The sequence below is a fragment of the Oryctolagus cuniculus genome, chromosome 3 (assembly GCF_964237555.1).
Source record: "Oryctolagus cuniculus chromosome 3, mOryCun1.1, whole genome shotgun sequence".
NCBI lineage: Eukaryota > Metazoa > Chordata > Mammalia > Lagomorpha > Leporidae > Oryctolagus > Oryctolagus cuniculus.
Window position 1 is genome coordinate 65,974,945 of NC_091434.1, and position 18,854 is coordinate 65,993,798.

The window sequence follows — 18,854 nt, forward strand, 5'->3', positions numbered from 1 at the left end:
AGGCGCTAACATGGCGACGTCGCTCACCATAGTCCCCATCCCCCGCCTCATCACCCCTGGCGCTCCTGCCGTGGTCCCTAGCCCTGGGGGCGAGCGAGGCTGTGCTGCCATCTCAGCGGCGCGCGCGGCTTCCGCGTCGGGAGCCTGACCGGCCGGGCCGGACCGTTAGGTAACTGGCGTTCGTTGTTCCGGCCCCTCCCTCTCGCGCGCTTTCCTAACGAAGAGGAAAAAGGGATAACGGCTCCCCTTAGACCCCTCCCTCCGATCTTGCCTCCCTTTCCCTGGTCGGTTCCGGGGCCCCCGGGGCGTCGGGCCCGCCGAGTGCGCGGGGCGGGGGGAGACACCCCCGTCTCAGCCCTTGGATTGGGCAGGAGCAGGGCCCACTATGGTCTCTCTCCACGCAGGACTCTTGCGGTTGAGGACCGTGGGTTTGTGATGGTGGCGGGGAGGAGGATCGCGAGGCGAGGCTGAAAATAGGGTCAGGGTCCCTGCCTTCGGCGGAACCTGACGAAATGAATGGTGGCGAGAGCCTGGGAGCCTGGAGTCGCGGCCCTTTCTGTCCTTTCTGCCACCCTCACATTCCCGCCACCCCCCAGTTTTTCCAGGTGGGGCGGGGCCAAGGTGTGGGTGCAGACTGATTCTGGTATTTTCCCTCTTCGTTTGCTTCCCTGGGTGGACTACAGATCTTCTATGGGGATTTTTTTTTTTTTTTAAATCGGTACCCTAGGGTCTAGGACTGAGAGAGGACGAGGTGTATATGTGTGTGTGTGTGTGTGTATGTGTGTGTGTTGTATGCTGGTTCCTAGATCAGAAGCTAGGAGGAGGACTGAGGAGGAGGGGCAGGGGACGACTTGTACTCCCAGGTAGTATAAAATTACCTCGAATACGGTGGAGCAAAATAAATTACCCCTGATGGACCTCAGGGCTATTGACTAATCCTAAATTATAATGTGAAAGTTATGAATTATGGAGGCAGTCACCATGTATATACTTAATGCATATATTTGAAATCAGAACAAAAACTGCTTCTCTGAGCACACTTCTTACTTGAAGAAATTCGTAACCACTGGCATTGCCAGTGTCAGTAATAACCATATTAGGCATAATGTTCAATAGCCAAGTAGCCCAGATCTGTTGTACCGAAATTATGAAGGTAAGACTTTGTTTATAAAGCCTTGTCAAAAGAACTCTGAACTAGAAACACAGTTTGTTTCATTGGTTTAAAGAATCGACTGTAAACACTTTTATCAAAATGATGGGAACTTTCTGTAAAGTATGTTAAAAAAAATACACTACACCCTTCTGCAAGTCAAAAAGACTTAACAAAGCTCATGGATCTTTAAGGTCAATAGTTGAGAATGCTGGTCTTTGTAAAATAATTTGCAAGAATCTTCCACATCTACAGTGATATTTATGCTGCCTTCCTAAGACATGTTTAATCTTGACTTGAGAGGATGTTGCTGCTGTTTTTTTTTTTTAAATTGAAATGTATATGTGTAGTTTAGAACTTAAGTTTTTAAAATTTTAATTGTCTGGAGTTTTCAGGGACTTTTTTTTTTCTGTGTGTTTAAGGTACGTAATGCCTATGTAGATCTGGTAGAATTTCATGTAAACTCTTTTTCAAATACCTTATTAGAATGTTGGTTTTGTATTTGGGGCACTGTACTATCAAAAACATTGCAGAAATTCCTTCATTAACTTTTTTATGTGGGATTTTGGTTTCTTTCATTAAATTTGTTTTGAAGTTTGTTAGAGAGACAGAACTCCCACCTGCTTGTTGTCTCCTCAAATGCCTACAACCTCTGGGACTGGGCCAGGCAGAAGCCAAGAGACAGGAACTCAGTCCAAGTATTCCATGTGGGTAGCAGGGACCCAACTACTTGAGCCATCACTTCTGATTTCTGGGGTTTACATCAATTGGAAACAGAAGCTGGAGCCAGTTATCAAACCTGGGTACTGGGAACCCCTGTATATGGGACAATGGCATCTTAACCAGTAGGTTAGATCTTTATTTTTTATTAATGTTTTAAAAATATCTATTTATTTATTTGACAGAGTTACTCAGAGAAAGGAAGAGACAGAGAGGGAGAGAGATCTTCTATCCACTGGTTCACTCCCCAAATGGCCATAACAGCTCAGTGCTGGGCAAGGCTGAAACCAGGATTCAGGAGCTTCTTCCAAGTCACCCATGTGGGTGCAAGGGCCCAAGCACTTGAGCCATTATTGCATACTTTCCCAGGCATGTTAGCAGGGAGCTGGATTGAAATTAAGCAGCCAGCTCTTGAACCAGCACCCACGTGGGATGTCAGCATTGCAGGCGGCAGCTTGACCCATTATACTGCTGCGCTGGCCCCCATCTTTATTTTTTAACTAAACTGTAGAAATAGTTATTACTGCAACTCCTTCACAAAAAATTGAGGGAGTACTTTTCATTGGTATTCAGGATTTGGAAGTTAAATGAGTATTTTTTTAAAATGATATGCTAGATTGGGCATTTGGCCTGGCAGTTAAGATACCGGTTAGGATGTCCATATCTCACATCACACTACTTGGGTTCCATTGCCTGCTCCAGCTCCAGCTCCATGTTATAGCTTTGTGCAGATGTGGACCTTAGGAGACAGCAGTGAAGGATGAAGTTGTTGGGTCCTGTCACCCAAATGGGAGACCTGTATTGAGTTCCTGGATCCTGGTGTTATTCCTTCCTGACCCTCCCTACCACTGGCCACTGTGGGCATTTGGAGAGTGAACCAGTGGATGGGAGTGTTTTCTGTCTCTTTGACTGTCAAATAAGTAAAAAATTGAAGAGATGTGTTGTCCATCAAACATCTACTATCTTTAATTAGCATTAACTAGAAGAAGTCATCTACGCTTCTACTTAAATTTTTTATTTTGGAGATGGGCATTTAGCCTAGTGTTAAGACACTGCTTAGGACACCCATATCACATATCAGACTGCCTAAGTTCAAGTCCCACTCCACTCCCAACTCCAGCTTTCTGCTAATGAACACCTAGGATAACAATGGATTATTACAAATAGTTGAATTCTGCCACCCATGAGGGAAGACAAGATTCAGATTGAGTTTCTAGCTCCCAACTTTCAGTATGGCCAAGTCCCGGCTATTGCAGGCATTCAGAGAGTGAACCAGAAGATGAGAGCTCTCTTTATGTCTCTGCCTCTCTAAATTTTTGCATTTTGGAAAACTTGATTTTTTTTTAAAGGTATATTTATTTATTTGAAAGTCAGAGTTACACAAGGAGAGGAGAGGCAGAGAGGGAGGTCTTCCATCCGCTGGTTTACTCCCCAATTGGCTGCAACGGCTGGCTGCACTGATCTAGAGCCAGGAGCCAGGAGCTTCTTCCAGGTCTCCCATGTTGGTGCAGGGGTCCAAGGACTAGGGCCATCCCCTACTGCTTTCCCAAGCTGTAGCAGAGAGCTGGAACAGAAGTGGAGCAGCTGGGACTCAAACCAGCACCCATATGGGATGCTGGTGCTTCAGGTCAGGGCGTTAACCTGCTGCGCCACAGCGCCGGCCCTGAAAAACTTCATTTCTAATTATTTATTCTCTGCTGATAAGTTGTGATATCAAACAATTCCACCATACTTGCTAAAGTATTCCACTCATTTTTTCTTTTTTCTTCTTTTTTTTTTTTTTTTTTTTTTGACAGGCAGAGTGGATAGTGAGAGAGAGAGACAGAGAGAAAGGTCTTCTTTTTGCCGTTGGTTCACCCTCCAATGGCCGCCGCGGCCGGCGCACTGCGCTGATCCAATGGCAGGAGCCAGGTACTTCTCCTGGTCTCCCATGGGGTGCAGGGCCCAAGGACTTGGGTCATCCTCCACTGCACTCCCTGGCCACAGCAGAGAGCTGGCCTGGAAGAGGGGCAACCGGGACAGAATCCGGCGTCCCAACCAGGACTAGAATTTGGTGCGCCAGCGCCACAAGGTGGAGGATTAGCCTAGTGAGCTGCGGCGCCGGCCAAAATTAGTATCATTTCATAGAATATCCAGAATTGTTAAAGTCATCAATAATTATGAGTATTTTTCATATTAAATATAAAATATAATTATAAATCTGTATATTTATTTTAGATCTCTTCATTTTTGTTGACCACCTTGAAACTAGTGTATTCATTTTTTAAAAATCTTAGTGATAATTTTTTTCGTCTTAGCATTTTGGCCATGGTAGTATATTGATTTAAACATTTTTACAGTAAGAGGGAATGCAAATAAAATGCTGTGAGATCTTGGCCTATTCACCCATGTCTGTGTTAACATACCTTAAGTCAGATAGTGGGCCTCAAACTTTTTTTTTTTTTTTTTTTTTTTTTTTTTGCCTTAACAACCAAGGAATAGGATATACTATCAATAGTAGTGGTGGCTTATTATCACAGAGATTCTGAACAAGATTGGCAGTGAAAGATAGGGTGGGAATAATTGTATAATTGGCAAAAGACCAAATGGACTTTTGTTATTTTGGTAGTATGTGACCACTTTCATCTATAATCTTAACCTTAAAATTTTTTTTTTATTTGAAAGGTCAGTTTACATAGAGATAGATCTTCTGTCCTCTGGTCCACTTCCCAAATGGCCACAACAGCTGAGGCTGGGCCAGGTCAGAGTCAGGAACCAGGAGCCTCATCTGGGTCTCCCACCTAGGTGCAGAGACCCAAGGACTTGGGCCATCCTTTGTTGCTTTCCCAAACCATTAGCAGAGGCTCAAACTGGCACTCATATGGGTTGCTGGCAATGCAGGCAGCAGCTTCACCAACCATGCCACAATGCAGGCCCCTTTAAATTTATAAATATGTTCCCTAAATTTTTTTTAAAGAATATTGTGTTGTTTTAAAAGACAGAGCTACAGGGAGGGAGAGACAGAGAAACAGAGAGAAATATCTTCCATCTGCTGGTTCACTCCCCAAATGGCTACAACAACCTGGGATGGGCCAATCCAAAGCCAGGAGCCAGGAGCTTCTTCCAGGTCTCCCATGTGGGTGCAGGGGCCCAAGGACTTGGGCCATCTTCTGCTGCTTTCCCAGGCCATAGCAGAGAGCTGGATCTAAAGAGGAACAGCTGGGATTCGAACCGGTGCCTATATGGGATGCCAGCTCTGTAGGCTGGGGCTTTAACCCGCTATGCCACAGCACCGGCCCCCCATTTTTTTTATTTTTATTTTTTTAAGATTTATTTATTTGAAAGAGGAAAAGACAAAGAGATCTTTACTGGTTCACTCCCCAAATGGCTGCAATGGCCTAGGCAGGGTTGATCTAAAGCAAGGAGCCAGTAGCTTCTGGGTCTCTCACAAGCACTTGGGCCATCTTCTACTGCTTTCCCAGCACATTAGCAGGGAACTGGATTGGAACCAGTGCAGCTGTAACTCGAACCTATACCCGTATGGGATGCTGGTGCAGCAGATCTCAACAGCAGCTTTACCTGCTGAGCCACAGTGCTGGCCTTGGTCTTCAAATTTTAAAGCTTTGCTTTTCTTAATTATAGTTTGAGCTAACATGTTTTCTTGTATTGGTTGAATACTTTTTAGAACAGCGTTATTGGAAACTCATTTTGCCATACTAATAAATGACTATTTTTGCATCCTTCTGTTGTACATGTACTGTAGTTGTTACCGAATATATCATAGAAAAGTTTTTACTTTTGTAACATTGTATTTTCCCATGTTCTCTAAGCTTTATAATTGATAGATATATATTAAACTATACTTGATAGTTATATGATAGTTAACAAAATCACTATCAAAGTGCGCTCAGTTTTACATGCCCAACAGGGACATAATTTTGAGGTTTTTGACTACTTGAATATTGATTTGGATGTTTCTGTGCATGTGTCTTTTTCTTTCTTGTTTCCATAGAATACTAATCTCAAGTGGGATTACTGGCCAAGGATTTAAAACTGTTTCTCCAGTTGCCAAATTGCCAACTCTTCAGAGTTGATGAAATTTACACTGTTGACAGGTTATTAATGCACTAGCTTTGTTATAATTTTGCCAACTTTAGAGTTGGCAGTTATTAGTAAGATGTGATTTCTTAACTGGGAATTATTAAGTTGTATTATTTAGCAATTTTATTTTTTAAAACTTTTTATTTATTTGAAAGGCAGAATGACAGGGAGAGGCAGAGAGAGTTCTTTGACCTACTGGTTTATTCCCCAAATGGCTATAATGGCCAAGGCCTAAGCCAGAAGCTTGGAACTCTGTCCAGGTCCCATGTGGGTGGCAGGGTCCAAGTACTTGAGCCATCTTCCACTGTTTTCCCATGCACATTTACAGGGAAGTAAATAGGAAGCAGAGCAGCCAGGACACTAATTGTTGCCTGATTTGTGATGCTGATGTAGGCAGTGGCTTAACCTGCTGTGCCACAATGTTGACCCCCATTTAGCAATTTTTAAATTATTTAGTTAACTATATCATTCTGAAGTTAGTTATCTACAACTGATCTTTTGAAACAAATATTGAGTATTTTGTATTTTCTGTAAATTCACTGACCTTATTTCTCCTAAGCTTTACTGAAACTTTAGACAGCCTAATAACAATAATCCTTAAATTTTGTGCAATTTTACACAGTTTGCACATTGAATGTCTATGCTGGTTGTTTGTTTTAATTTAAATGCTACTTTCTGAAATGTAGATTTGATAGGATTTCTGTATTTGTCATTATGTGTTATTAAGACTTAAAGTGACAAACTATAATTTCCATATCAGTAACCCTTTAAATGAAGAATGTCTATGTTGTAGCCAAATTGGGCTTTTGTTTCCTCAGTACCTTCTTCTGGCACATGGTGAATATGTAATCAATGCTTTAGAGTAGTTATTAGGGGCCAGATTGTCATGAGACCACCACTTAATTATTAGCTCTGTTAAGTAAATTATATAATGTTTCCATGCTTCAGTTTCTTTATCTTTAAGGAGAATAATACTTAGCTTTGTTGTGAACATTCAAATAATGTATATACAGTGCTTTCAGAGTCAGAAACTCAGTGAGTATCCGGTGTAAGGTATACTGATGATTATTGTTGAAATTCATTCAGATATAGTACCAATCATTAGGGCAGCCTGTCCAGGCATGCTGTGTGTGATATGGCTTGAAGGCAGTCCAGCAACCATCTGTTTGGTAGCTTTGGCAACAAAGTTGACTTTTCCCTAAGGATTTTTAATTTGTGGAATTATAAGGTATAAGGAGTTTACCACCTTAACATTTTCATAAATCCATGTGAGAGAATATCTCATGTTTTTTGTTCTATATGCACCTCATTTCCCCAAGTCAGGTTTTTCTGTTCAAATTTATGATGTATAGCATTATCTGTATTTTGTTTTAAATTATTGGCATGATTTCCATAAAGTCCAGTTATTTTTCTTCCATGTCATTCCCACTATAAACATTCTAGGAAGACTTTTGTTTCTTTTTCCCCATAGTGGAAGAGGGTATAGATATTAAAATAATACCTCCATTTTTTAAAAAAAGATTTACATATGTATTTAAAAGGGAGAGGCAGAGAGCTAGACAGACAGACAGAGAGTGCTCCATCCACTGGTTCACTTCCCCAAATGGCCGCAACAGCTAGAGCTGGGCTGATCAGGAGCCAGGAGCTTCTTCTGGTTCTCCCACATGGGTGCAGAGAGGCCCAAGGGCTTGGGCCGTCTTCTGTTGCTTTCCCAGGCTATAGAAGAGAGCTGGATCAGAAGTGGAGCAGTTGGAACTCTAACCAGCACCCATATGAGATGCTGGCACTGCAGGCAGTGGCTTTACCCACTATGCCACAGTACCAGCCCCAGAACACCAGTATTCTAGAGTGGGCGTTGAGCCTAGTGGTTGAAGTGCCCAACTTCCACATCAGCAAGCCTTTGTTCAGTTCCTGGTTCCTGACTTCAGCTTCCTACCAATGCAGACCGTGGAAGGCAGTGGTGATGGCTCAGGGAATTGGGTTCCTGCCACCCATTTAGAAGACCTGGGTTGTATTCCTGGCTCCCAACTTTGGCCTTGGCCCAGTCCCAGCAATCATAGGCATTTGGGGTATGAGCCCACGAATGCGAGCTGATTCTCTATCTTCCTTCCCTTCTCTCTGCCCCATACCCTCCCTCCCCTGTCTCTGCCTTTGAAGTAAATAGAAAGTTGTTTTGTTTTGTTTGTTTGTTTGTTTGTTTGTTTTTTTGACAGGCAGAGTGGACAGTGAAAGAGAGAGACAGAGAGAAAGGTCTTCCTTTTGCTGTTGGTTCACCCTCCAATGGCCGCCGCGGCCGGCGCGCTGCGACCGGCGCACCGCGCTGATCCGATGGCAGGAGCCAGGAGCCAGGTGCTTTTCCTGGTCTCCCATGGGGTGCAGGGCCCAAGCACCTGGGCCATCCTCCACTGCACTCCCTGGCCACAGCAGAGGGCTGGCCTGGAAGAGGGGCAACCGGGACAGAATCCGGCGCCCCGACCGGGACTAGAACCCGGTGTGCCGGTGCTGCTAGGCGGAGGATTAGCCTAGTGAGCCGCGGCGCCGGCCAGTTTTTCTAAAAAAAAAAAAACCCACAATCTAAAGTTTGTTCTTTTGAAGTTTTTACTAATTATTCAACTACTATGACTGCATCAGTTCTCTGTTGAGGGTTATTCCTTTAATTCCTTAAATTTTGAGATACATTGAGGAGAGAAAGAGGTGAATACTAGTGTTGTAATATCTCCTTTTTGTGCCCGCTTTAGAATGTCCTCTTGAAAGTTGTGATAACTATGAATTATTGTAATTCTTGGTGAGCTGTGAATTTCTTTTTACTTTTACAAAAAATAACATTTTAGTGAGGAGGGAAAGCAGTGATGAGTATATTTTGTACATCTACCTTGAACAAAAATAATATGGCTATTATATCACATAATTGATCCAATGCCAAATTTAAAATTATATCATCAGTAAAACTTGCACTAGTACTTCAAATATTCATAGCTATTTATCTGTAAGTTTTTTGTGTTTATGTATTTCTAATGTTATTCTATTGTAACTTCAAACTATAAAACAAGAACTTGCCTATGTTATGTTACTGAAATTACAGATAAGGGAATAAAGACTCACTTTAAAAATAAAGGTTAACTTAAATACCAGACCACCGTTTTTTTAGATTGATTGATTGATTTGAAAGGCAGAGTTATATGGAAGCAGAAGCAAAGGCAGAGAGAGGTCTTTCATCCTCTGGTTCACTCCTCAAATGGCTCTAAGGTCCAGAGCTGGGCTAATCCAAAGCCAGGAGCTTCTTCCGGGTTTCCGACGTGGATGTAGGGGCCCAAGGACTTGGGCCATCTTCTACTGCTTTCCCAGGCACATTAGCAGGTAGCTGGATCGGAAGTGGAGCAGCAGGACTCAATCAACCCAGCACCCCCGTGAGATGCTGCCACTGTAGGTGGAAGCCTTGCCTCCCTGTGCCACAGCACCGGCCCCAGTACTGTTATTTTTATTAAGGGATGTTTTTGAGATACTGACTGATTTCACTGTTCACATAATCACGATGAAGTGCTCAACAGTCTGTGATGCTCTTTATGTTTCCTATCAGCTTTGAGGGATTTTATCGAAACCTTAGCACAGTTTGAAGGAATTGTGATGTGTGAAGGACACCTGTCATGTATATTTTGAGTGAGAGAAAAGCTGCTGCTTTCTTCTTCAAAGATGGGCTTATTTTTTTCTTGTTTATAAGGAGCTTGATTTCCCCACATTGATGGAACTAAATGTTAAGTATTAAATTTGTGGATAACATCAAATCTGTAGATTAAAGATGAATGAAAAAACTTCTAAAAGTTAAACTAAATTTATAGGTCTCAGTCCAGCCTTAAAAATAAAAAAGATAGTAAGGTTAGGTTATTAAGCACTAAAACACTTAAAGTAAAATGCAGTAAAACTTACTATAAACTTAACACTATTTGAGAGCCATCCACTTTACTATGTATTTTACATATGTTCATTTTAACAACCCAGAAATGCATATTGTTTTTTACTTTGTTTCACCATGTAAAACTTTCAATTTTTCGTAATATAGGAACTCAAAGATATTTAACCTTGAAAGGGGAATGAAGTCCTACTAATGCATTGCTACAGATTTTCAAATTTGTGGATTTAGGTTTATCCTGACCATACTGCTGTTTCCATAGGGAGCTTTAAGATCACTTCTTGAACTTTGTGAAACTTGCCCAAAAAATAAGGAAATTAGTGCACAGACAGAATATCAGGTGCTGCTGCTGTTGAGGTCCATCCTAGTACTGTAAAAGTATTTTGCTCACTGTGTTTTCTATTCCTGCCTCACAAATTACCACATGCGTAACATCTAAAAACAACACAAATTTATTATCTCACAGTTTTTATAGGTCAGAAGTGCAGGTGTGCTCAGCAAGTCATCTGCTTCAGGTTTTACAAAGCCACAATCAAGTGTGTTAGTTGAGCTGTGTTCCTTCTTCACATCTCTGGGAAAGAATCCACTTCCAAGTTCATTCAGGTTGTTGGCTAAATTGAGTTCCTTGCATTTCTGGATTCTTCCCTTTCATTTTAGCTTCCTCCAGCCTTGTTACCAGTCCAGGGCTGGTCTTTGTTCCAGGTGAACCACTCTAGTAATGATAGCTTAGTCCCTCTCATGCTTCTAACTTGATTTTTCTTTCTAGCTCAGTCTGACTCTAGATGGGAGAAGTTCTCTCTGCTCTTGAAAGCTCATTTGGTTAGATTAGGTCCACCCAGTTAGCTCAGGACAGTGTCTGTGGTTCTGGATCTTAAATCCTTTCATGTTGGCACATTCCCTTTTCCCATGTAATTTAACCACTGCACAGATTCCAGGATTTAGGGCATTTCGGAATTTTTAGGGGACCATTCTGCCTGACACCCTCATATTCTCCTAAAAAGAAATTTGATAAATTGTGTGCCCTTGCAGATTTCTTTTTTTTTCCTTTTTTTTTTTTTTTTTTTAAGATTTTTTTTTATTTGAAAGGCAGAGTTACAGAGAGGCAGAGAGAGAGAGAAAGAGAGAGGTCTTCCATCTGCTGGTTCACTCCCTGGATGACTGCAACTGTTGGAGCTGCGCCGATCTGAAGCCAGGAGCCAGGAGCTTCTTCCAGATCTCTCACACGGGTACAGGGGCCCAAGGCCTTGGGCCATCTTCTACTGCTTTCCCGGACCATAGCAGAGATCTGGATCGGAAGTGGAGCAGCCGGGACTTTACCAGCACCCATATGGGATGCTGGTACTGTAGGCGGCGGCTTTACCCGTTATGCCACAGCACCGGCCCCACCCTTGTAGATTTCAAACTTTATTCCCAATATTTTTCATCATAAGGTTAAATAGTTGAAAAAAAAATTTTGGCTTTTCTAGATACATCAGTTTTCTAAGTATCATTTTAAAGAAATGATGGTTGTGATTTTTTTTTTTTTATTTGAAAGGTAGAATTAGAGAGAGGCAGAGACAAATATTCCATCTGCTGATTCACTTCCCAAATGGCCTCAACATCAGGAGCTGGACTCATCCAAAGCCAGGAGTCAGGAGATTCTTCTGGGTCTCCCACAAGGGTACAGGGGACCAAGCTCTTGGGCCATCTTCCACTGCCCTCCCAGGCCATAATCAGAGAACTGGGTTGGAAGAGGAGCAAGCAGGACACAAACTAGCACCCATAAAGGATACTGGCTCCACATGCGAAGGCTTAGCCTTCTACAACACAGTGCCGGTCCCAAGAACACCATTCTTTTTTTTAAATGATTTTTTTAAATTTATTTTTAAGATATATTTATTTATTTGAAAGGTAGCATTACAGAGAGACAGAGGCAGAGAGAGAGAGAGATCTTCTGTCCACTGGTTCACTTCCCAAATGGTCACAATACCTGGAGCTGAGCTGATCGGGAGCCAGGAGCTTCTTCCGGGTCTTCCACATGGGTGCAGGGTGCTTTCCCATGCGCAGTAGCAGGGGCCTGGATCAGAAGTGGAGTAGCCAGGACCCGAACCCGCACCCCTAAGGAATGCTGGCGCTATAGGTCGCGACTTTACCTGCTACACCACAGCTATTTACCACTGGGAAAGACAAGCCAGAGGGTTAATGGTGCCTTGATTGCTGTAGGCTTCAAAGACACTCCTATTTTAAATTATTCATTTGTTTAGTTCCATGGAAGTTTTAACAACATAGGGCAATGCATTCTAACATGGTTTGGGAATGGATGTGAGGGATGGGCTTCCTCTCCGGAAAAATAGTCAAATCATTTCTAGGTAAAGAAAAGCAAGTTGAAGATGTGGATGCTCTAATATTCTGTGGAAATCCTTTGTGTACCTTCAGTGATGCATACCCCAGTTTGAACTTTGCCACCTGGAAAGACTATCCCCCTTCTGTCAGCACCTCTCCCACAAGAACAGAAGTCAGCTTATTTCTACCACCCAGGATTGCCCTTGGATGTGTTAAACTTTGAGTTCATGCGCAAGAGATAATTCCTTTCTCATACTGATGCCTACCTTTTGGAGGCGCAGTATTTGGCTCTTACCCGGGTATTTGCAATTAGCAGTTTTTGCACTGCTATATTTGTACCTTTCTGTAGAGATCTCGTACTCTTTAAGTTAATTATATCCAAATTTAAGAAATACATGTACAGTAGGGATAGCTGTGGTATAAAAGATAGGTTCCTTAAATCTGTGCCTTTCAAAGACAAAAAATAACTTAAATATTTTTCAGTGTGGATGATTATCTTAACATTGTATGTGTAAGACATAAGCTATGCAGGCCAGGTGCAAGCTTAATATTGTTCCCTTTTGCTTGAAGTAATAATAATACAAGATACCTGTCTTGCTGTGTTTTAGGGTTATAGTTCCTAATCTTGTGTGAGCAACTGCTAAAATTAAAAAATATGTCACAAATGTCAATATACAAAAAGGAAAACCTAAAGCCATACTTTAAAAAGAAAACATTTCTCTGAAAGAAACAATTTGAGGAAATTTCTCTCTGCCCTGGAAGATGTGAACATTTACATTATCTCAGTCATTTGTCCTTTGAATTGCTTTTCCATTTATAGTCCCTATTTTACATTTGTATAGCTAAATATCCTACTCAAGTTCTTTTCTCTGTAAGGAACAGTCTGTAGTTAAAACAGAATTTTGTTGCCAGCTTTGAAATGAGAGTCTTTCTGGTGTTTACATCAGTTTTAAACATATTAAGGATGTTTCAGCCAACCTTATTGAAGGCAAAGTATAACGAACCCTTCTTTCCGACAGTCTGTGCAATAGGGAACTTAAGTTCATACATGGCTTGATAGTGGGATCTCAGCCCTGAGATAATGGCAAAGCATTCTGCTTTCCCTTTGAACATCATGCTCCCAGTATCATTGTCTTTGCTAATGCAGTGTGTAACCGAGGTTTTCAGTTCTTCAGACTCACCTTGAGCACTCCATTACTTACATAATGATAATGGCTCTATATAATCAGTTCTGAGTTTTGTGGACTGAGTTTATTCTCCCAAACAGTGATTTAGGCTGTTTCTTTGCTCTCATTGTTATTCTCATTTTTAGATTTTTTTTTTTCTTCATCATCTACAGACTGGCATTGCATGTTTAGAGTTCTTACGAAGATTGGTCTTGCTCCATGATTGGCAAGATCTGCTTTTGAAAGCTCCCTTCAGTATACAGCCAAGGCATGTCTATGAGGAATCCAGCCATTTTATACTTTAGAATGAAATGAGTATGATGATAGAGATAATTAATTCTCCATCAATATTCTTTCTCTCTCTCTTTTTTTTCTTCTTATCATTGGACACTGCAGTTCATAGTTAAGCCTGGGGTAAAATGAAGAATTTATTTTCCAGCCTCCCTGTTGGCCTTGGACATGTGACTAAGCTCTGGCCTATGAAATGAAAAGTGAGATTTCTGAAGTGTCCTCAAAGGGATGCTATTTGCTCATTTTCCCTCTGTTCTTGCTGTCTCATCAGCAGATGTGGCAAAAACGTGTTTTGTTTTTAAGATTTTGTTTATTTCTTTGAGAGGTAGAGTTACAGGCAGTGAGAGGTAGAGACAGAGAGGTCTTCCATCCACTGGTTCACTCCCTAATGGGCCGCAACAGCCGGAGCTGCGCTGATCCGAAGCCAGGAGCCAAGAGCTTCCCCTGGGTCTCCCACACAGGTGCAGGAGCCCAAGCACTTGGGCCATCCTCCACTGCTTTCCCAGGCCACAGAAGAGAGCTGGATTGGAAGAGGAGCAACCAGGACTAGAACTGGCGCTCATATTGGATGCCGGTGCCGCAGGTGGAGGATTAACCTACTGCGCCACAGGGTGTTGAGGGTGGTGGAGCATCTGGATCCCAACATTTATTTTTATATTTAAAAAATACAGAGGGGCCAGTGCCGTGGCTCACTTGGTTAATCCTGTGCCTGTGGCGCCGGCATCCCATATGGGCACTGGGTTCTAGTCCCGGTTTCTCTTCTTCCAGTCCAGCTCTCTGCTTTGGCCCGGGAGAGCAGTGGAGGATGGCCGCATGGGAGACCAGGAGAAGCACCTGGCTCCTGGCTTCGGATCGGCACAGCGCTAGCTGTAGTGGCCATTTGGGGAGTGAACCAACGGAAGGAAGACCTTTCTCTCTGTCTCTCTCTCTTTCTCCCTCTCACTGTCTATAACTCTACCTGTCAAATAAAAACAACAACAACAACAAAAATACAGAATGAGGGGCACCTACATGGTGGCAGAGCAGCTAAAGCCATGACACCAGCATTCCATATGGGCGCTAGTTCAAATCTCAGCTGTTCCACTTCTGATGCAGCTCTCTGCTAATGTGCCTGGGAAGCAGCAGAAGATAGGCCAAGTACTTGGGCCACTGCACCCACTTGAGAGAACCAGATGAAGCTCCTGGCTTCATCCTGGCTCAGTTTTGGTCATTGAGGTCATCTGGGGAGTGAATCAGCAGGTGGAAGCTCAGTCTCTCCAACTTTCAAATAAATAAATCTTAAACAAAACAAAACCAGAATGAAGGACAGTTCTGTCACTCATGATGCCAGTTAGAATGTACCTGGATCCAATACCTGACTTCAGCTCCTGATTCCAACTTTTATGCTTATACCGACCTTGGGAAGCAGCGGTGATGGCTCAAGTAATTAGGCTCCTGACTTCCATCTTCAGGCCAGCCCAGTACCAGCCATTGCAGGCATTTGAAGAGTAAACCAGCAGATCAGGAGCACTTGTTAGCTTTCATAATTCTCTTTGTGCCTCTATCAATAAATAATAAAAAAATTTTTTAATGTAGAATGAAAGCAAATTTCACATGCATTTTAAAAATAAAGGAAGCATTTAAAAAATTTCCTTGTGCAAACTGTATGAGGCTATTTCTTTATATCCTGCAGGGTGATGAGTTCTCTCTCTCTGCTTATTGTTTTCCTTAGGAATACTAGATGGAAACCTGAAAAGCACTGCTTACTTGATAAGAGCTGAGAGATTCCTGGCAGCAGAGTGAATAAAGCTCATGGCCCACCAGCTAGAGAGGTAAGAGATTTTTATAATACCTTTTAATATAAAATATTCTTTGTATTTTGTGAGTGTCTGAAACATTTCTGAATTCACCAGATGTTTCCAGACTGTAATTCTCAGCTGCTGACAGCCAGCAAATGTGTAAATGTCCTTTTGGAGGTAGAATGCATATCAGCATATAAAAGCACACTGAACTCTTAGGTTAAAGTGTTTAATTTGGTTTAACTTAGAGGTTTCTAAACTAAAGGGAACTTTCTTTAACAAAGGATTCCCACATAATTGTCCTAATTCTCTTAGGATTTTATAGGAATAGCTACAGGAGTTAATCTGTGAGGTATTTTCCAGATTTCAAAAATATTTTGAGCAAAACGTTTTCCCAGTCCAAGACTGCCAAGCTAACCAAAATGTCAGATTTATTTTCTTTCTAATTGAATTATATCAACTAAGTTTATTACCACGATCATCTCATGCTGATCAGAGACATTAATTGAATGTTTTATAGTTACCTAGCACATTTATGTTCTAACCATATTGTAGTAATGTTAGAAATGGAAAGTACAATGGTCTCAAGCCATTTATAGTTTGAGGATATACCTTCTAAAATTGGAAGGAATATGTCAATTTAATGTGGTCTGGCATTAAAATCTATGAAAATACGGTGTTCTTATTACAGACTTCATTAGCTATATCAAGATGCGCAAGCAGTTTGGGCTCTGCTGTGGCGTCCCATATGGGTACTGGTTCAAGTCCTGACTGCTCTGTTTCTAGTCCAGCCCCCTTCTAATGTGCCTGGGAAATCAGTGGAAGATGGCCTAAGTGCTTGGGCCCCTGTACCCATGTGGAGGACCCAGAGGAAGCTCCTGGCTTCAGAGCTGCCCAGCTCCAGCCATTGTGACCATTTAGGGAGTGAACCAGCAGATAGAAGATCGTTCTCTATTTCTCTCTCTCTCTCTCTCTCTGAATTCTGCCTTTCAAATAAATAAATCTTTTTTTTTTTTTACAAAAATGCACAAGCAAATTGGCATTTGCTGTTGTACCTGAAGATCCAAATCAAAAGAGAAACTATGTATGCATGCACAATTACTCTAATTTTTCTTAAAAATTGGAAAATAATTAAAAGGTTTATATGTTTGAAAGTTAAACTTTTATCTATTTCTTATTTTTAAATTTGAGATTAACATGTAATACCTGCATATTTTTGTACCAGTACATTTAAATCCATAGACACAACATAGACCAACTAAACCAAGAAACAAGCCTTTACATTTCCTTATCTTCTCCTTGTGTTTGGAACCTGCCAGGTCCTGTGTTCCAGTTCTTTGTACCAAATATAATAAATCATCACGAGCTAAAGTTACTCCACTGTACTGCAAAACACCGGAGCCCCTTACCGTCGTCATCTGACCAATTTGGTGCCCATTACCCAGCCTTCCCCATTCCTCTCCCGCACCCTTCAAGGCCTCTAGTAATCACCATTTTAAATTTAGATGATGTATGTCACACACAAATAAGTGAGAACATGTGGGCAGTATTTGTCATGCTTTGTCTGGCTTTGACTTACTATAATGATCACCAGTTTCACCTATTTTGCTGCAATTATCAGCATTTCATTCTTTTTTATGGCAGAATATTATTCCATTGTGTACATGTACATTTTCTTCATCCAGTCATCTATGAATAGACATCTAGGTTGATTGTGTATCTTGGCTTTTTTGAGAAATGTTGCAGTGAACTGGGAGTTCATATCTCTTTGATATGTTTCTTTCATTTTCTTAGGATATATACCCAGAAAAGGGAATGCTGGGTCATATGGTAGATCTGTTCTTAGGTTTTTTGAGGAGCCTCCATACTGTTCTCTAAATGGATGTACTAATTTGCATTCCGACCAATATTGTGTAAAGGTTTCCTTTGTCCACATCCTTGCCAGCATTTGTTTTTGTTGCCCTTTTGTTAATAGCCATTCTGATTGGAGTGAGATGATACCTCATTGTGGTTTTGATTTGCATTTCCCTGACATTTTTTCATGTATTGGCTGGCCTTTTATATTTCTTTTTCTGAGAAAGTTCTATTCACGTTCTTTGCCCATTTCTTGATCGGATTGGTTGTTGTTTTGTTGTTGAATTTTTCAGTTCCTCAGTTATTCTGGGTATTAATCCTTTGACAAATGAATAATTTGCAAATATTTACTCCCATCTTGTTTGTAGAGTTCATTCTTTTGAATGTTTCTTTTGCTATGTAGAAGCAACTTAGTTTGATATAATTCTGTTTATCTATTTTTGCCATTTTTCCTTTGCTTTTGGGTTCTAACCCAAAAAGTTGTTGCCTATACCAATGTCTTGATGTGTTTTCCACTATGTTTTCTTCTGGTTATTTTCATAGTATCAAGTCTTACATTTAGATCTTTGATCCATTTTGAGTTGGTTTTTGTATAGAGGGAGAGGTATGGGTGTGGGAGGGCCTTATTTCAGTCTTTTGTATATGGCTATGTAGTTTTTCCAGCATGAAGAGATTGTCTCTTCTCCAGAATAAGTTTTTAGGCCCTTGTCAAAGACATTGGCTGTAGATGTAAGGATTCACTTTGGAGTTGTCTATCCTGTTCCGTTGACCCATTTGTCTGTTGTTATGCCAGTATCCTGCTATTTTAGTTACAAAAGCTCTATGGTATGTTTTGCTATCTGGTGCCATGATGCCTCCAGGTTTTTGCTTTTGTTTTTAACATTTCATTGGGTTGGATATTTTCTTGTTTTTATTTGAGAGACAGAAATACAAGAGATTTCTGGTTCGCTCCCCAAATGCCCACAATAGCCAGAGTTGGGCCAGGCCAAAACCAAGAGTTGGGACTCAATCCAGGTTTCCCACATGGGTGGCAAGGACCCAATTACTGAAACCAGCACCTGTTGTCTCCAAGTATTGTGGGAAAGTACATAGTTAATGAGAGGAGCCACATTGGAATTTTGCCAGCTAAGGGTAGAGTGAAGGTCTGACAACCCCTTGCCAACTGGCCCAACTGTCAGTGACTGACTGATAAGTACTGCAGAGTTTGACAGCCACACCTGAACTGTGCAATGGTGAGGGTCCATAATTGACACCACAGACCATTGTTGGATGGCTCATCCCACATATGGGAGGTCCTTCATTGACAGCTGCTGTCAGTCATGTTTTCAAAGGCCACAGTCTGCCTGCCCTGACCCCTGTGACATCCTGACTGGGCCCACATGATGGGTCTCCTTCTGTGTACATCCAGGCTCTCTTTCCCTGCTGTGCACAGGCAGGCTTCCCTGTGTGTACACCATGTAGGCCCAGCTCCCATGCACCAGCAAGCCCTGCCCCTCTCCCAGTAGCAGAAACCAAAAGTTCACAATATTGTGAACTTGCCAGCTCCTCAGTGACCTTTAAGTCATAATAAAGCTACCATAAGGGCC

The 18,854-nt window shown here is 41.7% G+C and overlaps 1 protein-coding gene across 20 annotated transcripts in view; it reads left to right on the plus strand.

Annotated features, from left to right (window-relative positions):
* The window catches only part of ATF2 (activating transcription factor 2), a 107,583-nt gene that overhangs the window by 338 nt on the left and 88,391 nt on the right, over positions 1 to 18,854 (plus strand). For 13 of the 20 annotated variants that reach the window (XM_070070661.1, XM_070070665.1, XM_070070663.1 and 10 more), the window contains exon 2: positions 15,348 to 15,447. The exons of 4 other annotated variants lie outside the window; for them this stretch is intronic. Coding sequence is in view for 1 of the 16 variants with exons in the window: in XM_070070664.1 (XP_069926765.1) it covers positions 15,428 to 15,447 (20 nt within the window). In the remaining 15 variants the exon portion in view is untranslated. Of the gene's footprint in view, positions 1 to 83; positions 170 to 15,347; positions 15,448 to 18,854 lie in introns of those variants that run through there. 3 more of the 20 variants (XM_070070662.1, XM_070070666.1, XM_070070660.1) reach the window with 3 other exon arrangements.